Source organism: Gorilla gorilla, chromosome 13 (genome assembly GCF_029281585.2).
Source record: "Gorilla gorilla gorilla isolate KB3781 chromosome 13, NHGRI_mGorGor1-v2.1_pri, whole genome shotgun sequence".
NCBI lineage: Eukaryota > Metazoa > Chordata > Mammalia > Primates > Hominidae > Gorilla > Gorilla gorilla.
The window spans coordinates 112,828,996-112,854,165 of record NC_073237.2 but is presented as its reverse complement, the minus strand read 5'-3'; the positions used below and the strand labels follow the sequence as shown (position 1 = coordinate 112,854,165).

The window sequence follows — 25,170 nt, the reverse complement described above, 5'->3', positions numbered from 1 at the left end:
GCATAATATCCTTGCTACCTTTTCATGAATTTTTATTACACAATAATTTACCTCATTTGAGTCTTGCTACAATCTTATAAAGGTAGGTATTAGTGTTTCCACTTTATGGATGAAAAAATTGCACATAAATATGAACAAAGAGTCATCAAGGCTAAATACAAATCTGTTTCATTTTCATATCTTTTGCTTTTTCTATCCATTATTTTTCTTGATAATGGTATCAAGACATTTGATAGGTTTGGATGACAGCAAAAACGTCTGCTCACTATGGCCTGAGGTGGGTAGCTCATCTTTCTTTTTCTCCCTCCAGGAGAATTCCTGAGTTTTGCTGATGACTTACTCTCTGGCCTGGGCACATCTTGTGTAGCAGCTGGTCGAAGCCATGGAGAGGTCCCTGAAGTCAGTATCTACTCAGTCATCTTCAAGTGTCTGGAGCCCGACGGTCTCTACAAGTAAGATGTGTTGGGTGTGTGGGGATCATGAGGCAGACAGGATGATTTTAAGCCTAAGACGAATGGCATGAGTTATTCTGTGCAGGCCAGCCAAATGTTTTATTAGCTAGCCTGTATGTGCAACTTGAGATTCTAAGGTTTAGAAGTGTCCATTTGAGAAGTATGCCACAGTGGATCACAGAATCACACCAGGTGAGTGCTGAAGTGCCCAGAGAGGCCAGAAATTTAAAACCATTCCTTCTACTGATTAGAAATCTGTAGCTCAGAGAGAGAAGAGGGCTTACTCAAGAGCACAGATCAAGTTATCAAGGATGGTTGGGTCAGGGATCTCTGCCTAGTGGTCTTTTACCTCTTGTATCCTTTCTTCTCTTTAAATATTATATTAGTATATCTGATATATAGACACATACAGACTGAAATATGCATACTGAGATATATATGCTGATATATATATATAAAATATATACTTTTTTATTAATAGATCCAGCCAGCCTTTTAAATGTAGTGCAATTATCAGTCCTTTGTAGAGTTCATTGGAGTCACTGCATTCAAACTTCTGGAGATGCAAGAGGCAGTCACTCTGAGCTTCATTTGTTAGCCTGGAAGAGAAAAGGAGCTCATTTGTTACTTTTTATTTCCTACCTCAATGAGTGTTGTTTTTAGATCTAGATGCAACCATCATAAGCTATAACATAGAGCTTTATAGACCACCTCTCCTTATGTACCCTAATTATGGAATGATAGGCCACCTCCCTTGTCAAGTTAGAAAGCTGAAGTTGTTACGAAGTTGAGCTTTATTCACCAGTTATTCAACTCATTTATTTATTACTGTATTTAGACACTCAGGGATTCATTCACTCATCCATTTAACTATCTGTCTACCCAAACATTCATCTATTTTCCATTTATCCCTCCCTCTTGCCCTTCTTCCCTCTTTCCCTCCATCCATTCGTCTCTTCTTCCATCTATTCACCTGCTCTTATATTCCTTCATTACATTAATTTATTCATTCATCAATTACTTCATTCACATACTCATTTACTAATTCATAACTTATTTACTTATTCACTAGACATTTGCTGAGTATTTCTTGTGTTTTGGTTCTGTGCTAAGCACTGTGGATATGAATGAGACTAAGACAGAAGTCCTATCCTCAGATAACATAACCTAATAATTGTAAGAAAGGCCACAGACTATGGATTCAAATCTGGCTTTGACATTTTTAGTTATGTGACTTTAGGTAAGTTGCTTTACCCCTATAAGTCTCTTATAAAGCCTTTGTAAGACAAATAATAAAACCCACCTTGTAGAGTTGTGTGATAATTAAACAAGAAACACCCTGGCTTGGTATCTCCAAGCATGTGCTCAGTAAGTGCTAGTCCTTCCACAATCTGTGAACCTTGCTTACCTCAAAGCACAACCCATCTTCCCCTTCCTCTCCCTCCCTCTTCCTCACCCTTTTGAACACTTGAGATATTCAGACTCCTTGGTAACAACCGATGTGTTGGGTCACCAAACTCAAGAATATCACCAAAAGCTGGCAATTGAGTCTTCTGCCCCTGGCTCTGCAACTGACTATCTCTTAGATGTTGGGACCCAAGCTTTATCTTAAGTCACTTGGGGGACAGTGAATGCTCTAGGAATGGAATCTTCAAAGTAAATATGCAATTCCACGTCTTCCAGTGGGACATCTGGGCAAATTTTACTAAGGTTTTAAGATGTACCTTAGGCCTTAAAGAATGACCACCATCCTCATGGTGAGTGGTGGGACTGGGGACTGACTTTGAGAGCACAACTCTACACACTCTTAAGCAGTAAGCACTCACCAACACCTTGGGCTCTGGGACAACTGCATGTGTGAAGTGAAACACAAGTATGTGACTACATTAAGAGCAATTAAGTCCTCTCTAACTCTGAAAACTATAATTCTGTGAAGAAAGTGAATGGCATTTTCAAAAGATTTTCTGATAGATGGCTTCTGGTTTCTCCCTTCCTTAGGGTTATAGACTGAAGGCACACAGACCTGGATTCAAATCCTGACCCTGTCCTTTATCAGCTCTGTGACACTGAGTGAGCTGCCCAGCCCTCTGAGCCTCCAATTCCTTCTCTTTGAAAATGTGGATAATGTGGTGTTTGGCTCACAGGGACCCCAGGAGGACTTGATGGGATCATGGACAAAAGCTCTCTAGTGATGAGGTTCCAGTAGAAGCCTAAGAAGTGTTAGCTATTATCAGTGTTGCTGTTGTTGCCCTTGTGATAATTTCAACTTTCTCCCATCCATCCACCAAATGATAGGAGATATAGCATCTAGCAGGGAACGACAGAATCCTGTCGGTTGATTCCTATTCACTAATACAGAAGGAGTAACCCTGTCTCTGGGTGACGCCGTAGGGTCTTGATGTCAGCTGGGCTGGAATCCTGCAGCCCCATTATGTAGACAGCAATGAAATGTTTTATGGAATCCTGAAAGCAATTAACACTGAGAGCTGACAAATCAGCTGACATTCTTTAAAAGTGATGAACACTTTCCTTTGCCCCTTCTTTTCCTCACTGCCTGACACCACCCCTCCTTTCCACCTCTTAAAGTATGGAACATTCTTTCTTCCTCTGTCCTGGAAATGTGCTTGTCAGGAGCTTGTCATCTCTAACTCTGAACACTTCTCTATTTTATTTATGTATTTTTGAAATGGATGATGTTAATGGCCCTGGGATCCGGGCCGCTCTGACCAGGAACCAGGGTGTTGTTTGGAACAGTCTCTTATCCCATTGGCGGCTCTCCTCCCATGGAGTCTGACCAGCTCGGTCTGGAGTTTTAAAATAGTTCCAGTGTCAGTTCTTGGGGATTCTCATTTTTTGCTTGCTCGTTTTTTACCCAAATTCTTCTTCCTCTTGAGCCAAGAAGACTGTGTGCGGCAGTAGAAATAGCACAGGCCTTGGGGACAGGCAGGGCTGGGTGTGAACCCTGATACTGCCTCATGCTCATAACCTGCCCTGAGGCAGGTTTTTCACTGCTCTATGAGACAATTTCTACCTCTGGAAAAGGAGGCTGGTGATTGTCCCTATCTCAAAGGGTTGTAGGGAAGAGAGTTGACTTTGAAAACTCCACAAACAAGGCTTACCTGAATTATTGGCATATAGGCAGCCTGCAGGACGTGTTAGCCACTTTCTTCTTCTCCCCTGACTCTTCTTCTCAGTCGCTGGTTATCAGTGTCTTTTCTAAGCACAGCTCTGGAGGAACTGGTCCTTATCAGGCAAGTTGGGGTCCCACTATCTTTGGAAGGAACGACCATCCAGAATCCTTTTGGGAGAAATGGAATGAGAGGAGAGGATTGATGTAGAGGAGAGAGGTCTCAGAAGGGACCAAGTTTTAGTTAAACACAGTCAGACACCAAATTCTGCACCCATGCTTTTAAAGGATTCAGGTGGCAGGAGAGTGAAGGACTAGTCTCTCCACCGGGGAATCTGGGCTCATGCCCTGCTACTACTTCTGCCTCTGGGACCTTGGATTAAATGTTCAGATTCCTTCCCTGTTCTGCAGTGTCAGCATCTTTAAAATCAAGGTGCATGAGATCCTAGCTCATGAGTTCTGTCATGGGATTTATTTTCATCCCCTCTCTCCTTCTCCTGAGCTCCTGCCCTTCCAGCTTTTCTACCTCTCTCACATCTGTTTTGCACTACTGTGCCTCTCTGCATCTCTGTCTTTTTCTCTTTGTCTTTTATTCCCTCTCTGTGTAAGTATTTTCTATATGACTTCCTGTCTTTGTCTGTCTGTCATTCTCCCTACCATTCCTGTTTTGTCTTTTTATTCATTATTTTAATTTCTGTTGCTATGAGTGTATCTCAGTTTCTTGGTCCTATTTTTTACTTGAATTTTGGCCTCTCTCCCTCTCTCTGACCCCACTCCAACCCCAACTCTCTCTTTCCACACCACCTAGGAAGGCAAATTTTTTCTGTAGCCCCTCCATCCATGTAAATTTACACAGCGCCACAGGGTAAGACCAAATGAAGGAGTGAAAGTCAAGGCTGATTTTCTGTCCTAAGCTCACCCTGGTGTAACAAAACAGAAACATCAGCACCCGTGCCCTGTTTAAGTTGAATTCCCTTGTTTATTTCATTTGTTTTGCTTTTGAATGAAAACAAACAAAAGCAGCAGATGGAGTGGGTCCCAGGAAGGTCTGACAGCAGGGCCAGCTCCTGCTGCCGTGGGTGGGTTGTTGGAATCAAGGGGTGACCCTGTGCAGGAGTCTCCACTCAGGGCCAATGGTTCAGGCCTGGCTGGGCATCCATGGTCCCTGCCCTTGCCTGGCCAAAGGCCCAGACACCCTTCTTGTAGCTGCTCTCCAATTTCCTATTACCCAAGGTAATTAGCCTCTGTCTTGTCTTGGCTGCCTTGCCTTTCTCTAATTGTGGAAGGCTGCCAAAGGGTCCTCAGCAAGCATGCCAGCAGCAGCCGGGCCTGATTCCTGGGGTGGGGGATGCATTCCCACACATTCGGAGGCTTGCCCCAGACCCGCCCTCACCTCCCTGGCTTCAGCTCTATGAAAGGAATGCCAAGGGAGCCTGGGGACCGTAGCCAAGTGCCAACATCCGTGGTGGGAACAGAGGCTTAGGCCAGAGGCTCTATCTTAGCGGGGTGGGTAGAGTTGGAAGAGTAGAAGAAAAAGCAAAGCCCCGTAGAAGGGAGGGCATTGGGAAAAAAAGCCTGAGGTTGGGAGTCTGACAGCAAGTTTCACATTTGCTCTCAGTGGTACGTTGGGTCAGTTCTTCCCCCTCCTCTGGTCTTAGTATTATTTGTGACATGGAAAGGTTAAGTTCAGTGAGCCTGGAGGCTTGCACACTGAGGCAGGAATGGAGACTCCAAACAGAGGTTCTGATGCCCAGTGCCACCAGGACTTTCTGGATAATACTGCTAGTAATAATAATATTTTATTGAGTATTCACTATGTGCCAGGAACCATTCTAAGGTATGTGTACTATCTCATTCAATTCTCATGATAAACCTAGAGATAGGGTAGTGTTTTTTTTGTTTTGTTTTGTTTTGTTTTGAGACGGAGTCTTGCTCTGTCGCCCAGGCTGGATTGCAGGGGCGCAATCTTGGCTCACTGCAAGCTCCGCCTCCCGGGTTCACGCCATTCTCCTGCCTCAGCCTCCTGAGTAGCTGGGACTACAGGTGCCTGCCACCACGCCTGGCTAATATTTTGTGTTTTCAGTAGAGACAGGGTTTCACCGTGTTAGCCAGGATGGTCTCGATCTCTTGACCTCGTGATCCGCCTGCCTCGGCCTCCCAAAGTGCTGGGATTACAGGCGTGAGCCATTGTGCCCGGCTGGGTAGTGTTATTTTTAGCCTCTCCCATTTCACAGGTGGGAAAGCTAGGGCTTAAGGGAGTGATCATTTTCCCCAGTGTCACATAATGAGAAGGGGTAGAGCTCAGATTCATACCCAAGCTGATTCTTAATGCCCACCTGCTCCTCTCCTCCCCTCCTCCCATGTGCTGTTCAAAGCACCTGGTGAGGTATGAGTGGAAGAGAACTTCCTAACTGCAAATGACACTGTTTGCAATGGAAAGAATACTAGGCTTGGGGGCCGAAGACTCAGATCACAGCCTATAGATGGGAGGTGGGGGTACTTCACACCTCATCCTTCTCATTCCTAAAATGGAGATAATCAGTCTCATCCATAAAATGGAGATAATTTGTCATACCTCCCCCAAATTAAATTGGATAGTAGACAGAAATTTGCTTCAACATTTTCATAAGATTGTGTACACGTGTGAAGGGTTATCAGTGCCACTCTATGTTTCTCAAAAAGCAGCAACAGGAAAGGCAATAGACTTTGTGAATCTGCATCCCCTACCACTACTAGCACATGCACATAATTTTAAATTAGGCCTATGAAATCAGACAGAGGTGGGTTTTTACCCACTGTGTGGCCTTGGGCAAATTTCTTCACCTCTCTCTTTCAGATTTTTTGTTTCATTTTGATTTTTTTGAGACAGAGTCTGGCTCTGTCCCTGAGGTTCTGGAGGGCAGTGGTGCAATCACAGCTCACTGCAGCCTCAATCTCCCAGGCTCAAGCCATCCTCCCACCTCAGCCTCCTGAGTAACTGGTACTACAGGCATGTGCCATCATGTCCAGCTAATTTTTGTATCTTTTGTAGAGACGGGATTTTGCCATGTTGCCCAGGCTGGTCTCGAACTCAAGCCATTTACCTGCCTCAGCCTCCCAAAGTGCTGAGATTACAGGCATGTGCAACCATGCCCAGCCTGCTTCAGTTTTTTATCTGTAAAACTGAATCATAATAGGATCTATTTCATAGGGTTATGAGGATACAATGAACTAAAATATGTAAAGAGGACAAGATAATGTCTAGCTCATTGTCAGTGCTTACCAAATGGCAGCAGGAGGAGGAGTAACCACTGTGACTACTATTTGTGATGACAGACATTACCTAAGCAGTCACACGTGGGATGGCCTCTGCTGACACCATATGTTCACAGCCTTCCAGCAGGTTGGCGTTCTTCTCCCACACTTGCCCCTACCCACCACCCTGCAGGCACGCTTGCTAGAGTGCGCCAGTCTCTTCCTTCCTCAAGGTCTTTGCCTCTACTGTTCTCTTTCCCTGGGATGTCCTTCCCTTGACTCTTCCCATGTGTTTCCTTGTTCTCCTTCAGGTCCATGATTAGATGTTGCCTCTTTAGAGACACCTTCCTTTGCCACTTTTATCTACCTGCCTGTCATGCACACAGACACACAAAGCCATGGTACTCACTAATACTGTAATGATTTAGTCTCTATTACTTGTTTTTGTCTATCTTTTCTCACTAGAAGGACATTGGACCAAGATCTGTGCCTGCCTTGTTCATCCTCTATCCCTGGTACCTAGAACAGTAACTGACACTAATTAAGAATCCAATAAATCTTTGTCAAATTATTTGAACAAATTTTCAAGTCAATGTGGAAATTCTGTAGACACTGACTTCTCCCCTTCACTCATGTAAAATTTCCTACTCACTTTCTCACCAAATATTCAGGAGACACCCACTATGTGCCAGGCTGTGGTCCAGTACTGTATCTCTACATCTGTCTCTAGGTTTCTATGTTTCTATTTCTATCTTTCTCTGTCTGCTTTCCTCTCTTGGCTCCCTCCTTCTTTCCACTTCCCTCTCTCCCTCCTTCCCTTCCTTTCCCTTCCTCCCTTCCTTCCTTCCTTCCCCACTTCCTCCCTTTCTTCCTTCCTTCTTTCCTTCCTTCCTTTCTTCACCCATCCTTCCTTCCTTGCTTCCCTCCCTCTCTCTCTTTTTCTTTCTTTCTTATAAACCTTATTTAATCTAATCCTCACAACAACTCTGTAAGGTAGTTGCTACTATTCTCACCTAACAGATAAGGCAACTAAGGCACAGAGAGGTTAGGTAACTTGACTACAGCCACAAAGCTAGTAAGTAGAGGCAGATTTCCAACCAGTTTATCTCCACTGCCTGAACTGAAAATGGCCACACTGAATTATGAGAAGAGTTGGGCATATAGAAATGACAGGGGTCAGAGTGGAAGCTGTGGGCAGGGATCTTTTATACAAAGATCCATGCCCAAATGGGTTAGAAACAATATGGAAAACACACTTTTAGTTGTCACACAAAAGCTACATGGCTACCATTGAATTTCAAACTTTGTCCCTTCCCCGCAGTCCTCACAGCACTACACACACAGTTGTATGTGGGGTCTGCATGAGGACCCCTGCTCCTCCCTAGGGATGGACTCCCATTGTCATTTGCGCGATGCCCTTGATTTCCCAGCTCTCATCTGCCGAGCTGTTTGTGTCTCAGCAAACAAGTCCAGGCTCCTGGCCCAACAATCCTATTCCAAAAGCCCAGGGGGCTGAGAGCCTTGGATGGAGCATTGCTGGCCTGTCCACCACCCTCAGGACACCACCTCTCCTGGGCACAGCCTGGGAAGCACATCACAGAGGCAGCCAGGGCCACCACCATGGATACTATAATTATATATTAGATGAAATCCCAATGTTTCCCTTTATTTACATTCCTACCCTACCCTCTTCATTTCCTTTCTTCATGCCAAAAATCAGCACAGAATTTACTGGAAACAGCATGAAAGTCATCAGGAGCCCTCCAGGGCTTGCTTTCAAAAGTGCTTGTCCAGATGATAGGAGGTGAGATTGCTGAGGGTCATCCTGTCTCTGGCCCTCAGCAGCTATGGGGCCTTTGGCAAGTGGTTTCCACTTTGGAGGTCTTCGTTTCTCCATTTGTAGAAGAGGGTTTGAAAGGGGCCATCTCAAATGAACTTTTCATGAATTCAGAGGCTGTGCATTTCTCTTTTTTTTTTTTTTTTTTTTTTTTTTGAGGCACAGTCTCCTTCTGTCGCCCAGACTGGAGTGCAGTGGTGCAATCTCAGCTCACTGCAACCTCTGCCTCACGGGTTCAAGCGGTTCTTCTGCTTCAGCCTCCTGAGTAGCTGGGACTGCAGGCACGCGCCACTGTGCCCAGCTAATTTTTGTATTTTTAGTAGAGATGGGGTTTCACCATATTGGCCAGGCTGGTTCGAACTCCTGACCTCGTGATCCACCTGTCTTGGCCTCCCAAAGTGCTGGGATTACATGTGTGAGCCACCGCGCCCAGCCTGAGGCTGTGCATTTCAAGAGATGATGGGGGCAAGGAGACAGACACCAGCACCTGGCAACTGGGGAGGCAAGGGTCTGGTCCAGGTGAAAGAATTTCATTCAGCTTAAGGTCAGATATTTCTGCTTTCTCTTAGCATCAGTGACCCAACCTGCTCAGTGGGCCTGTCAGGCAACATCCTAGATAGGACCCTGAAGGGACTTTCAGCTCCTGTGAGAAGGGAGCAAAGAGGAAACCTTCCATGCTGACCAGAGGCCTGAGCTGCAGCCCAGGGTTTATTCAGGACACACCAGGGAAAGAATCCAGGAGAGGCTTGATAGGGTTCTTGTGCTGCTCTGTTCTGGCTTTTTCTTCCCACTGTGAACTTTTCTTTCCTTATTTCATTTCATTCCTCCTTTCCTCCCTCCATTCTTCATTTTCTTCCCTGGCTCTCTTCCTTCCTTCCTTCCTTCCTTCCTTCCTTCCTTCCTTCCTTCCTTCCTTCCCTCCCCCATTCCTCCCCCACTGCCCCCACCTTTCCTTCTTTCCTTCCTTCCTTTCTTCTTTCCTTCCTTCCTTCCTTCTTTTCTTCCTTCCTTTCTCCCTCCCCTTCCCTTCTCCTTCCCTTCCTTCCTTTATCCCTCCCTCCCTTCCTTTCTCCCTCCCTACCCCCTCCCTTTCTTCCTTTCTGTTTCCCTGCTTCCTCTCCCATATTTGTAACATCTCTCCTTTGCTTTCTCCTTTTGTTCTTTTTTTAACTGTTTCTGCCTGGCCTTTTATTTCCCCCTCTGCCCTCTGTTTCTTCTCTTTTCTTTCTTGTTCTCTCTTTCTTGGTCATGGACACTACTTCCCTCTCTGTGTCACCCTGGCTTCCTGTCCATCTCTCTCTGTCTTTTTCTTTTCTTTCATTTTTTTTTTTGACTAGGGATCTCACTGTGTTGCCCAGGCTGGTCTTGAACTTCTGAGCTCAAGCCATCCACCTGCCTCGGTCTCCCAAAGTACTGGGATTACAGGCATGAGCCACCGTGCCTGGCCTGTCTCTGTCTTTTTGTGTCTGTATGTACCTCTCTTCTACTTGCTCTCTCTGTGTCTCTATCCCTGTCTCTTTCTCCTTTTCTTATCACTTCTCAGTCCCTCTCTTGCTCAGCCCTAGGGTCTCTCTTCTTTTATCCTCCTGTGCATTTTTCTCTCCACTTTCCTCCTCCAACACCCAAACAGCCCACACCAGCCTAAGTACAAGGATCTCTGCCTATTATCTGATTCTGGGCTGAATGGCAATTTAGGTGTGGCCAAGGGTCTCGGAGCTCAGTAGGGACGGGGGTGACTGATGTCCCCAAACTCGAGTGGAATGTGAACTTCCCTTGGCTGTGGTGTCCAGTCCTAATTGGTTAGGGGATGGGGGCAAGTACGGCAGCCTGGCGACTCAATTCCATCTAACATCAGGTCGTACTGACCTCTCCAAAGTGCACAGTTGGGGCCTGGGAGAGGGGAATAGCTGTCCTTAAGCCAGAAGCAAATACAGCCGTGCATCCCAAGCCAAGAGAGACTCGTAGAGGAAAAATAACGCTGTTTTTCAGCCGACAGACAGTGAGGCTCCTAAAACCTGCTGGGGACTCTCAAGCAGGCTGTTTCTTTCCTCACACTGCGTCAAGATTCCATCCAGGAATGGGACACCAGCCAGGGTTCCAGAGGGACAGGGCATAGACTGCTCATGTGACCTCGTGGAGTGGGGAGGGGGTGGGAGCTGAGGCTGTGCTGGAGGGCTAAGCCTTGAATACTGAGCAGAGGAGCTCGGCTTTCTCCTGCAGGCGGAGGGGAGCTGGGCTTTCTCCTGCAGGCAGAGGGGAGCCAGGAAGGACGCTGGAGGAGGGACAGGATGTATCTTAACCTGTGTTTTGTGGTGACAACCCTGACCATGGTTTGGAGAACAGGCTGAGTTGAGTTGAGAGCCAGGAGGGCCATTTGATATTGATAAAAGGGGGAAGGATGGAGTCCACACACATTTGGGGACCAGTGAGTGTTGCTCTGATTAGTGAATGTGCTGGGCCAAAATGGAACAGCACAGTCTCAGGAAACATCTGGAAACAGATTTTTCATAACTTACTGCAGTGCACAGTGTTCAAGAAAAGTGCATATTTGTTGACTGTCTAGGAGGTGCCTCACAGTAAGGTAGGCACTTGTGCTGCAGAACTAACCAAACCAAAGTATTTGCCCTCGTGGAGCTCATATTCATGGTGATGAATACAGAGAAGGGACCAGGCTGTTACCTGACACTGCACATCATGCTCCAGGGACCGTGGGGACACCAAGGAAGAGCCACTAGTCCAGCCAGGGGAACCCTCCGCTGCAAGTCTTCTGAGGAAGTGAGAGGATGGATTGCAGTGGGTTGAACAGTGTCCCTGAAAAATCCACATCTACCTGAAACCTCGGGATGGGGCTTTATTTGGAAATCGTCTTTGCAGATGTATTTACTTAAGGATCAAGATGAGGTAATACTGGATTAAGTTAATTCCTTAATTCAGTGACTGATGTCGCTCTGAGAAGACAGAGCAAAGAAGGCATGTGAAGACAGAGGCTGAGATTAGAGTGTGCCGCCTCAAGCCAAGGAACACCTCGGGCCATCCGAAGCTGAGAGTGGCAAGGAAGGATTCTTTCCAAGAGCCTTCAGAGGAAGCATGGCCCTGCGGATGCCATGATTTCGCACGTCTAGCCTCCAGAACTCTGAGAGAGTACACTTCTGTTGTTTTAAGCCACCAAATTTGTGGTGCCCTTTTAATGGTAGCCCTAAGAAACTAATATGAGGGAAAAGAGGATTTGGGACAGAGGACAGACTGTGAGCAGGCTGGGGGATGAGAGACAACGCTGCAGCAGAGAGTGTAACTGGAATGTGGAAGGCCAGGGAAAGTAGGAGATTTGGGGCTATGGAGGCAGGCGAGGACCTCATCAGCCAAGTTGGGCTCCATGAGGAGTATGGGGAAGCTTCCAGGGAGTTGGTGGGATGAATGAGCTTCATTGCTGCAGGAAAGAGTTGACTTGCAAGGGGAAGGCCAAGCATCTGAACAATGCCTAGAGGAGAGGAAGCAGGTCCCCGAGGCCCTTGAAATGATGACCATGAAGAACACTTGAGTGACCTTGAATGTTTATTCAAGTTAAGAAAAGACACAAAAGGGGACACCCAATGTCGTCAACCCTCTGTAGAGCTGCACAGGGGTACAGGGCACAGATGTGTTCACTGTGACTCCAGAGAGCAGGACAGTGGTACAAGGCTATAAGGCAGATTGATTTTGGATCACTACAGGAAATGTTCTATTACTGGCCTTCAGTGGGCTGGAAGTCTCGGTGGGCAGTGAGAGCCCCATGCTCAGGGCAGCAGGGAGCTGTTAGGGATGAGGCAAACTCTAAGCCATGCTTTGTAAGGAGGAACTTGCCAGTGATGGCAATGAGTCAGTGTGGCCAGATGCTTGATAATAGGGAGGAGTGAGGACTGCAGTAAATTAGGCAGGGCACAGAGAATACTTAGTTCCAGCTACTGGTTACCATTTGAGACTGCTGATTTGGTGTTAATACATCTTCCAAGCCAGAAATCTAGATGTTTATGTGAAACCTCCTAATTATTACATGCTGGCAACCAATTTAAAATTGGCCAAATAAACCAATTTTGTAGGTAACAACCTGCAGATCATTAATTTGGGAACTCTTATCTAGGCCACTTCTCTCAGTGTATAGATGAGGAAGCTGAGACCCCAAGAGACTCTGGCATCATAGTCAAGGCAGAGCCAGGAATGATACATGGGAATCCTGACTTCTGACTTCTGTCTTTTACCAGTAGGCTGTGACCATCACTTTCTACTTTAGGGTTCCTTGTCAGGAACAAAGTACCCAGTTAGTTCAACATAGGGAGAGGCTTCTGGAGTGGGATCACAAGCCCCACCTAGGCTGCATGGCCAGCTTTGCTGTCCATCCACCTGGGGCCTTGGGCAAAGATCTTCATTTTTCTGATCCTCAGTTTCTTTTTCATTGCAATGAGGGGCTCAGTTAGAGAAGTTCCTTTCTACTCTGATCATTTAAGACTCTAGGAATGAAACCAGGCTAGAGGTCAGGCTTCCTAACTTTTCCCTGCTCTCATTATCTTGGCTGTGGGTCCATCACTGCACATGAAGGGGCTGCCTTCCCCCTACGCCCACCTCCATCTGTGAAGGAGGTTGTGAGCAGTCTTGAGTCATCACTGGAAAGGTGTTAGTGGACTGCAGGGATTACCATTAATGATGATGTGTAGAGAGTCAGAGGTGAGACGGAATCCAGACTTCTGGCATTTTTCTGGCTGCTCTGTTCTCCTTTCCTCCAAAGACAGACCCCCATCCACCAACAACCCTATTCCACTTTCATATTTGAATCACAGGATAGTGAGACTGCAAACACCACTGATCTAAACCCTCTCTCTTTATGGGGAAAACTAAAGCCCAGGGAGGAGATAGGGCTTGACCCAGGTCACCCAGACAGCCAGAGCAGAGCTGGGCTGAACCAGGACTCTTCTCCTCCGCTATAGCCTACCTGCTGCTCTCTGGTACTAGATTCAGGCACCCATCTGCCCCGATCCTCTTGGGTGTCTGAGAGTCTACGAGCATGGGGTTTTGAGTCAGACTATTCTAGGGTCATTTCAAATCTCAGACAGTTTCTGGCTGTACAAGATGCTTATTTCTCCTGGGTCTCAATTTCTATATCTGTACAGTGAGGGTATTGCCATTTTCCATGTTAGAATTTTGTTGTGAAACAAATACACATGCAGAGCTCCGAAGCATAGGGTGTCCAGAACAATATTAAACACATACCAAGTACATACAAGATCTTTCTTGAGTAGGTCTTTTTTTTTTTTTTTTTTTTTTGAGATAAAGTCTTGCTCTGTTGCCCAGACTAGAGTGCAGTGGCGCGATCTCAGCCCACTGCAACCTCCGCCTCCTGGGTTCAAGCGATTCTCCTGCCTCAGCCTCCCGAGTAGCTGGGTTACAGGTGCCCACCAACACGCCCAGCTAATTTTTTTATTTTTAGTAGAGATGGCGTTTCGCCACGTTGGCCCGGCTGGGCTGGTCTCGAACTCCTGACGTCAGGTGATCCGTCTGCCTTGGCCTCCCAAAGTGCTGGGATTACAGGCATAAGCCACCACACCTGGCCTTGAGTAGGTCTTTATCTGCCAACTGAAATGATGGCCTTGAAGGGGACTCATGCTTGGCTAATTGTCCTGCCCACTGTGCAGTTACTCACGTTTTTCTGTTCCGGAGCATCTCCCAGAAGCCCTTTGGACATGGGATCTGGCTAGTTTGGATTGTTTTCCCCCATCATCTGATGTAACAAGAGATGCCTTTCCTCCCTCTCTTTTTATTCTACTATTCCTTAAACCTGTACGTAATATGTTTCTCTTTATCATAAAGAATGAAAACTGTTTGTAATCTAAGAGTAGAATAGGTTTTAGGAACCATGGTTTAGTTACCTGTAAATCCATAACATATGGCGGCACTTAGTAGGTACTTAATTTAGCAAACATCAAAGATCGGTAATAGGTATTACAGGTTGAATGAATGAAGACAGTCTGTCATGTATACAGTGTAGCTATCAGCCAAGAACATGGTTCCTGCCTCCCAGTTGTTGTCATCATGTACCATTTGTCAAACTCTATTACATGCCATTCATTATGCAAAGTCTTTTGGTCCACTAACTCTTTGAACCTTAATAATATGGTACCCTCTAAGGTAGATACTATCCCTATTTTACAGGCAAGGAAACTAAGATGGGAAGGCTTAATGGTTTGCCCAAGGTCATCTTATTAGTAAATGGCAGAACCATGATTCTTTTTTTTTTTTTTCCAAGACAGAGTCTCGCTCTGTTGCCCAGGCTGGAGTGCAGTGGCACAATCTCAGCTCACTGCAAACTCCACCTCCCGGGTTCAAGCGATTCTCCTGCCTCAGCCTCCTGAGTAGCTGAAATTACAGGTGTGCCCCCTCCGCCGCCACCACCACCAACATGGCTAATTTTTTTTTTTGTATTTTTAGTAGAGACTGGGTTTTGCTATGTTGGCCAGGCTGGTCTTGAACTCCTGACCTCAAATGATCTGCCCGCCTCAGCCTCCCAAGGTGCTGGGATTACAGGTATGAGCTACCATGCCTGGCCAGAACCATGATTCTAACACAAGCTATCTAGCTCCAAAATCTGCACTTGTGTATTCTTATGCACTTCTCTCTTAGGCAGTGACCAAGCTGGAATTCAAAGTCTTATGGCTGAGACTGAAAGAGCTTTGCCCAGTGTTAGGGACAAACTTTTAAGCAGCTAATCATCTTGGGGGTAGAAGGTGATTTGCTCCATAATAAAGGCATGCGAGTTCTGAGGAGGCTGTGATCTCTAACAGCTAGTGTGCCTTTGGGGAGGTGCCTTTGAGCTAGGTCTGGAAGAATGGATAGCATTGAACACTTAGAACTGGGGAAGTTATTGCATCACAGGCAGAAGGAATAGCTGAAATGAAGGCAGGGAGGTAGGATATTGAAGGGACCACATATGGGGTACAACAGAAATTCAGGGCAGTTGAAATGTACAGTATATGAGGTTGGAGAGGCAGGACTTGCAAGGCCTCATAACGTGTGCTAAGGAGGAGCAGTGATAAGGCCACAGTTGGGTTATAGAAAGATCTTCGTGGTGTATAAGTTAGAATAGAGGAGACTGCAGGTAGGGAGACTAGCTCGGGGTCTGGCCGAGAGAATGAATCTGGAATTAGAACCATGCAGGGGGCTGGAAAGGAGGAGACAGACGATGGGGGTCATGGCATGTGGGGCTGTTGCACTCACGGGTTTTGTTGGGAATCTATCAAAGCACAACCAGTAAGCCAGCCTTAGTGAGAAGACAGAGCCCAAGGTTTGAAATGTAAAAATCTGGTTTCAAATTCTGACTCCCTCAGTTCTTAGCTGGGTAGCCTTTGAAAAATTGCCTAACCTTGGAGACCAAGCCTTTTCCTGCATCCAAAAAGTGAGAGTAATAAATTCTTCTTCAGAGTGTACGTGTGAAATTAAAACCAAATATTCCATATGTCCATTTCTGGCACCTAGTAGGCCCTTTATTCCTAAGAATTTCCTGCTGTCCTTTCCATTTGCTTCACTCTTATTGCAGTAAGCATTCATATGAATTCCCCCCTCCCTCCACCCCCTTCACTGCCCAACTTCCCTCTCTGTCCCTCTTTCCCCGGGATGCCAGAAATGAAATAACATTCTTCGCGTGTTTGTTCTAAAGCTCCTGGCAGCCTTCCCAAAGACCCCTGGCTGGGTCAGGACTGATTTGCATTAGCATGTGTGAGGCCAGCCTGAAGGGGAGGGAGAGGCCCTGTTTTCAGGGAGTTTCAGGAGGCACCCCTGCCAGAAAAAGGAGAAGTTACTATTTCTTTCTGGGAAACATTCACAGATTAAAACAAGCAAGAAAGGCCGGGAAGCTGTCTCGCTTGTGGAGAGGTTGTGTGTGGGTGAGCTGCCTATCTGACTCTCACGACTGGATCCAACTCCTCTCACCCTTATCGCAGGCCTGTCCCCAGAAATCTCTCCTCCAAAGAGTGTAGTAACTTAACACCATTACATAGATCTTTCTTAATCATATCTATAGCCTATAACAGGGGGAAGAGAGAGAGCAAAGGGGCAAAGAAGACACTCAGAAGCTGCAGGATAAGTAAACAGCAATTTTGCTGGCTTCTACACAGATATTAAATCAATTTAAAAATCATTTAAAAAAAGAAAAAGGAGAGGAAACCCCAGAGATTTTTCATTTGTTTGTTTTTGCTTTAATCTTGTTAATTTTTGAACAATACATCATCTTAGAGTTATAACTTTCTTCCAGGAATCTCAATACCCTTGTCCCAGTGTAGGTAACCAATGGCAGGCCAAGGAGAGCACCCTCAAGCATATCCATTGGCATCATGAAATATGCCATTTTTAGAGGCAAGAATCATGCCATTTACAGAGAGGACAAATGAGTTCTGGGTGCTTTATTGGACTTTATTTAACTTCCCATAATTTCCCTTATTCATCTTCAGTCCACAATATGAATATGCTTTCTTCAGGCAGGACTTTTGCCTTCTCTTCAGTGAAGAGTGTTCATGTAAATACTTTGGAGTGCAAATAAAAGAATCAATGATATGAATGGCTATTGTATAAAGAGTGCTTTCAATATACCAGTCACCATTCTAAATAATTTCCGTAAGTTAATCCATCCACCCTTCTCAATGAGACAGTGTTTTTTTGTTATCACTATTTTGCAAATGAGAAAACCAAAGCCCAAAGAAGTCAAAAAAATTTACCAAAAGCCATGCCACAAGTCAGTAGCAGAGCCAGGATGTGAACTCAGACAGTTTGTCTCTAGAGTCTAACTTCCTAGTTATTAACTGATCCAGCATCCCCAGAAGTCACATTAGCATTTAAGGAGCCTAGCTCACACCACAGCATGTGCTCTTCCCCTTCACAGGGCCTCAGAACATGCCGAATCTTTTCCCTGGGTTAACACTATTCATCCTTCAGTGTTCAGCCTAAATCTTTTTTTTTTTTTTTTTTTTTTTTTTTTTGAGATGGTGTCTCGCTCTGTCACCCAGGCTGGAGTGCAGTGGTGTGATCTTGGCTCACTGCAACCTCTGCCTCCCCAGTTCAAGCAATTCTCCTGGCTCAGCCTCCTGAGTAGCTGGGATTACAGGTGCCCACCACCATGCCCAGCTAATTTTTGTATTTTTAGTAGAGGCGGGTTTTGCCATGTTGGTCAGGCTGGTCTCGAACTCCTGACCTCAGGTGATCCTCCCACCTCGGCCTCCTAAAGTGCTGGGATTACAGATGTGAGCCACCGTGCCCAGCCTCAGCCTAAATCTACATCCTCAGAATGGCATCCCCAGAACCCATAATCTAAATTATGTACCTCACCTCCTTTCTTTATTGCAATTATCAAACATTGTAATACAGATTTATGTGTGTATTAACGTTCCCTGTTAGACTTGACAGTTTATGGGGTGTAGTGTTTGTTTTATCTGTGTACACTCAATTGCACAAACACAGAGACACTCAATAAGAATGTATTGTATAAATAAGTGAATATATGCAATATCACATTTTAGCATAGCTAGAATTATTAGGCAGATACTTTTCCCCTCTCACTTTAGAGATAAAGAAATGAAGGCTCACGAAGGTTCAATAAATTGGCCAAAGTCACTGAGGGAATAAGTGGCAGAACTAGCATTTGAAAGCAGGTCTTTTCTGACCGACCTCGGAGCTCAGGCTCTGACCCGCTGAACTATATTCCCTCCTGCTGAGCTTTATAAGGGGCACAGGGGAATGAGGCAGGATTTGCCCTAAAAAGTTCTCTATTCTGCTGGGAGGAGCCAGTTGTATACATAAACCACTATACCACAAGCCAATTGAAATTGGTGAACTGATTCTATGACATCATATAGATCATGGACTATGGAAAAAAAAAAAACCACTTGAGAGAGCAAGGAAGTTTTTAGCAGCCAGGATGACTTCCTTCTGCCTTTATTTATCCAACACACATTTATTCTCTAGGGGTATGTTTAAAGGTGACACCCTCCCTATTAACATTTAGCGTTTGTTTATTCTATTAGTTTTTGAGTACCTTTTTCTGTGTACAAGTCAGCACTACATTCTTGGAACCCAGAGATGAACGAGACATTGTCTCTGCTTCCATGGAACTCACGATGAAATGTGGTCAATGATATGAGAGCTCAGACGAGAGAATGCCTTTCAGCCCAGTGAAAGCTGCCTAGAAAGGATGACATTTTATTTAAGTTTTAAAGAATGATCAGAATTACTAAGATGCAGATACCAAGAAAAGGAAACATGATTTTCCAAGAAGAGGAGGTCATATGTGCAAAGTTACTGAGAAGCAAGGCAACATGGCACATTTGCAACCCCTACTCAAGTTATTATGGTGCAAAGGAACAAATTTGGGTGATGAAAGAAGTTGGTAGAGCTCAAATCATAAGGGACTATTTTGCCAACCTAAGGAGTGTGGACTTTATCTTGAAAGTAAAGAGAGCTATTAAGGGTCATGAGCCGGCTGCTCAGTTGACATTGTCAGATTTGCTCTTTAGGAAGATCACTCTGGCTAATACACTAGCAACAGATTAGAGGTGTGACAAAACTATAGGAAGTAATTTGGGAAGCTGTTCCCAAAGCCTGGATGAGAGCCAGTGAGGGCTAGTGTAGGCAAGAGTTGGAAGAAAGAAGGGAGATTAAAATCTTCAGTATCAGATTAACAGAGGGTGAGAGATGAGCCACAGACAATTCCTTTGTGTACATGAGCATCCTTCCTGATGCTGGTTGGTAAGAACTCTACTCCAATTCCTTGCCTCTTAGGTGGGCCCCAGGTAGAGTAGTATTGGTGACAACCAGGAAACTTTCTCCTAACACGTTCTATGTACTATAACTGTCCTGTGGAGGATAAACAATAAGTAAGCCTATTTGAGTTGGCAAAAGTCCCCATTTCTTCCTTTCTAATTTTTATAGGTAATTAGCTCTCATCTCTTTCTGAAAAAGGAAAGAAAGCCTTTGGGAGTGCCACTAGTATATGAGAGGCTAGCAGGGTTGAAAGAAGAATGAGTTGTGGTTTCTTTCCCCAGAAACCTCACATTCCAGTGGGGATAACAGCAAGTAAAGGATTGATAATGATAGTGTCATTCACGGCTTCATGTCCTCAGTACTGACACTCAGAGGAATGAGAAGCTAGTCCTTTCTGAACAGGTATGGGTCTTTCCCAGAGCCTGGAAATTTGGTTCTGCACCAGGTAGAAAGAGACCTAACCAATGTTGTGTGGCCAGGCAGTGACAGAGGTTTTGTTTGCTCATCACTAGGCTGAGCTGCAGAGCCAATCGTAGGAGCAAACTTCTTTCTGGGAAAAGAGTTCACTACAGTCCTGCTAATGATAACAACTACCTACCCTACCATTTCTTGAATATTTAGAAATGTGCCAGATATTAAGTTTAATGTGTGATTTAAAAACATTATCTTGTTTAATCATCACAACAACTTTATAAAGGATATTTACATGAGCTTAGACTCTTGGAGGCAACTGACAGAAACTCAAATCAAAGTTGTTACGGAAAATATAATGTATCTGCTTATATAACTGGGAAGTCTAACAGTGTGCTGACTTCAGCCCCAGCTGAATCCAGGAGTTCAAATGACGTCATAAGATTCTGTCTCTCGGCCGGGTGCAGTGGCTTATGCCTGTAATCCCAGCACTTTGGGAGGCTGAGGCAGGCGGATCACGAGGTCAAGAGATTGAGACCATCCTGGCCAACATGGTGAAACCTCGTCTCTATTAAAAATACAAAAATTAGCTGGAAGTGGTGGCATGCGCCTGTAGTCCCAGCTACTCGGGAGGCTGAAGCAGGAGAATTGCTTGAACCCGGGAGTGGGAGGTTGCAGTGAGCCAAGATCGCACCACTGCACTCCAGCCTGGTGACAGAGCGAGACTCTGTCTCAAAAGAAAAAAAAAAAAGGACTCTCTCTCTCTCTCTCTTTCCTCAAGTTTGCTGTGTGCTGGCTGCATTCTAAAGTGAGTTTTCCTTATGAGGGGGTATAAAGATGGAACCTAGCAACTGTAGACTTTGATAGTCCTTCATGCTTTTAATCTCAGAAAGAAAGAAATACACCAAACCCCTTTTCCAGCACCCCTATCAATCCTCAAGAAGGGACTCTTGCTGCCTTGCTTGGCTGATGTCACCACTCCTCTGGTGAGAGGCAGGAACATGAGAGGAACAGTCCCACCCAAACCGCATTGAGAACTGCAGAAATAGTTCGTCAGTGGCTATAGGTACCATGCTTCCACAAGAAGGTGTAACAATGTCTGGGTAAGGAAAACAAACAAAACTGATAGCAAAAAATGTTATTCTCAGAGTCTTATTATCCCCATTCTACAGATGAGAAAACAGAAGCCCCACAAATCATGGGCTATGGAGAAAAAAAAGCTTGGGAGAACAAGGAAGTTTTTAGCACCAGGCATGACCTCCTCCTGCCTTTATTTACCTAACACGTATTTATTCTCTAAGGGTATGCTCAAATGTGACTTCCTCCCTATTAACACTGGGCAGAAGCACAAAGCCGAGTCCATATCTAGGTCATTCTGATGCCAACACTCTGGACCTGAACTTCTGCCCTGCATTGCCTCATCTTACACTGGATGTTCTGTCTGAGGAAGGTGTGGGAAGGTGGAAAACCCTACTTGGAGGCAGCAACCAAATTTATGAAAAGAGAATAGGTGAGGAAGGTCACAGAGGGAATGGGCTGGTAGGAATTGTGAAGCAGGCTGCTGTAAGGAACTGCCTAGAAGTTCCAGCCTCATATCTAGCCTTTGAGAAACATTTGCTGAGCCAATGACGTCAAGACTCATTGTTGCAGAGCAGAGATAAGAGAAGGTGGCTGGACTGGCCAAGAAGCTAGAGCTCTGAAGTGCCTTAATGCTGTCTTAGTCCTTGGACCAATGCAAACCTCACAGAGATTTTTCTGCAAGAGGGGGAACAGTTTTGTCTTCAAAGTCAAGGTGAATGCAGCATAAGGAGCCCTGGACCAGCAGTTGATTAAGTACCAGCTCTATCACTCTTCCACTATGCGTCCTTGATTCAAAAGCCCGCTTCCCACCCTCCCCGCAAACAGCAAGTTCACTGAATGTAAAATGTGGGCAATAAACCCTGCTTTGTCTTGCTTTCAAGGTTATTTGTGCAATATGCTTTGCAAAGTATAAATTGATAGGTGTCAGGGATGTGTTCATTTGTTTTAATCATGAATACTGAAATAAAATAAAGTATGGAGAAAGTACAATAAGCCACCACGTGTCATTATTCAGGATTACTGCATGTCAGTACTGTCACATTTGCTTCAGAGCTCTTTATTTTCTCCTAAAAGAAATTAAAGACATACTTGAAGACTACTCGTCAAGTAGCCTTCTCAGCCCCATTCTGCCCCTCCCATCTCGCCTAAAACACAACCACTCTCCTGAATCTGCATTAGTCTAATCCGCAGAGCAAAGTGGGTTTGTGTTTGTTTGCTTGCTTACTTTTAAATTTGCACCATCATCCTTAGTTTCATACGTAAGCAAATGGAAACTGCAGCTGCTTCCAGCTGACAACTTGCAGCTTGTATTGTTATTATTTATTATTAATAGTAATTTAATTTCTGTATAACGATGTATTCAAAACCAAGTCACAAAAAGTACCACTGGATGTTATCTCTCTCCTGGGAACTCTTCCCCCCTTTTATGTCAATCAATACCTGTAAGAAAATAAATATTTTAATAATGTGTTCTTCTAATCTTGTGCTTACGCAAAGCCTTACGTCTCTGAGAGCTTGTCCAGCCGTGGCGAGGTCTTATCAGGGCCGGATGCCCCAACCGTACCCAGCCAGCCAGTTGCTCCCATTCTGGTAACTCAAGGTTTCTAAGGCTGATGTGTCCAGTCGACCAGAAAGGCTTATCTTCATGGGGCAAAGGGAGCCGGTTGGTGGCTGGGGCTCAGAGATATTAGACAAAGGCTGCACAGGGTTGCCTGAGTTTAAAGCAACAATCAAACCTGCTGGCTCTAGTGAATAGGGACAGCAAGATAGAGAGTATGCAGCCTTCGTGGTGGAGGCAGACAGACTTGGATTTTAAACTTGTGCTCTGCCACAACTCAGGCAGGTGTGCTAAGGGTATGCTCAAATGTGACATCCTCCCTATTAACATTAGGCAGAAGCACAGAGCCGGGTCCATATCTAGGTCATTCCCTCCATAACGACTGCAGGGAAAGACATGCAGTGACCTGCTCTGAGCCTCTTCATATAGTCTGCAACAGTTGGGTTGAAGAGGCACCTTCTTTGCAAGTTTCTTAGGAAAATAGACATCAGGCATATCGCACCCATTGTGCCTCACACTTACTTATCAGTGAGTGGTTGATGGGAAGAAATGGTAAGTTGATACCTATAGGCAAGCAGAGACCCCAGCAGTGTGTCCCAGAGAGCAAGCATCAAAGCAGTAAGAGATGGGAAACAAACAAAAAACAGAAACAAAATTGCCCAGTACAAAGGCTCTCTGGAGACTCAACTGGCACACAGAACTCAATATGTTAGTCATGCAATTTCTCATATTCTACCCCCACTCCCATATATGCAACATGCACACAGCTACATGAATACTCAATACTCAGGGATATGCTTTAGCACAAACATCCATACATGAATGGACCACATAACTGCTCTCAAGGAAGATAATTATAACCAACATATTGAATGCTGTGGGCCAGTCACTCTGCTAAGCCTTTACTAGTATTTTACAATGATTCCAGGACACTAGTAACATCAATATCTATACATTACAATTGATGGAAGTGAGTCCTAGAGAGATGATGCTATTGTGTTCAAATCACAATTAGTGAATAGCAAACATATAATCCTCACAAAAATCTATATGACTTAGAAAACCAAATGCATAACTCTGTGCTGCATTGCCACTTCACATACGTGCGCGCCACACTTACCCATCCTCCCATATTATTACCAGGCTTAGGGATACACAGCCTCAGACATACAGATATATATATATATATATATATATATATATATATATATATATATATATATATATTTGTTTATATAGATATACATTATGACATTTGTCGTAGTGTCCACACACTGACAAATATACATTCAACCATTAGTTTGTTTACTTATTCAACGTATCTTTAATACTCCTCTGCTATGTGTCAGATTCTGGCTATATAGAGACAGAAATGGCTGAGAATGGTGGCTGGCACCTTTAATCTCAGCACTTTGGGAGGCCGAGGTGGGAAGATCACTTGAGACCAGGAGTTCAAGGCCAGCCTGGACAACATAATGAAACCCTGTCTCTCTCAAAAAAAAAAAAAAAATTCTGTTCATGGTGGCATGCACCTGTGATCCCAGCTACTCAAGGGTTGAGGTAGCAGGATTGCAAGACCCTGAGGCCCTGTCTCAAGAAAACAAACAGACAGATAAAATGCAGCCCTGGCCTTTCAGGAGCTCACAGCGTAGTGGAGAAGATAGAGTAAGAAACACAATGTAGCTATAATGAAGTTATTTGCAAGACACTAAGAAAAGCACAGGAGAGGGAGCTGTCTTCTTTTCCATACTAAAACTATACCCCTTACATTAGTTTAATTCAACTGTCAGAGAAGGCTTCCCAGAGGGAGGGACATGTGAAGGAGTGGAAGTTCCCCAGAGAGGTGACAGGCATTATAGGCAGAGAGAACATTCAGCAGGGACACAGCAAAAGCCCACGGGCTGAGGGACAATGGCATGCTTGAGAAACAATATGTTGTTTGGTATTGCTGAAGCATATAATGAAGGCTGAGAAGTTGAGAGGAGGATGGCAGGAGTTAGGAGATAAAGTCCTGATGTCAAATCCCTTTGTGAACCAGCTTAGGGAGAATAGTTTTTATGTTATGGATGGTGGGGAGAGATCGAAGAGCTTTGAGGTAGGACAGCACTGGATAACCATTTCAGAAAAAGACCCTTGGAGAAGTGTGATGAACAGATTAGGGTGGTGTGGGATGTAAGGGAGAAGCCTGAGAGACTGGTTGGGAGATGGTTCTAATTGGCCGGGTGAGAAATGGTTGCAGCCTGAACTAGAGCAGTTGCAATGGAGAAAAAGGCGGGTACATTTGAGGAATTGTTGAAGTATAGACTTAATAGAACTTGGAAACTGATTGAATATGGGAGTGAGACAGAGGGAAGGGTTGGGGATGATACCCAGGGCATGACTGAGTGACTAAATGGATGCTGCTGCCATTCACCATGATGGGGAGGATGACAGGAAGAACAGTTTTGGGGGATGTGAGGAGTGTGAAGGCAGGAGATTAAGATGTCTTTGGACCTCCAAAGGAGATATCCAGTGACTAGCAGGTAATATTAGTTAGAAATTTACTTCAGATTGCCATATGCAAATTGTATATATGGGCAGACACACACACACACACACACACACACACACACACACACACATGCTCACCCAACACTTACCCTTAAAGAGCAATCCTAGGAGGATAAGGCCTGTTGAGGTAAAAAGCTAGAACTTCCCT

General features: G+C 45.0%; 1 protein-coding gene across 6 annotated transcripts in view; it reads left to right on the top strand.

Moving 5' to 3' along the window:
• The window catches only part of ASTN2 (astrotactin 2), a 983,906-nt gene that overhangs the window by 921,438 nt on the left and 37,298 nt on the right, over window positions 1-25,170 (top strand). For all 6 annotated transcript variants that reach the window (XM_031014728.3, XM_031014726.3, XM_031014725.3 and 3 more), the window contains one exon: window positions 311-452. In XM_031014728.3, coding sequence (XP_030870588.3) covers window positions 311-452 — 142 coding nt within the window. The remainder of the gene's footprint in view (window positions 1-310; window positions 453-25,170) is intronic.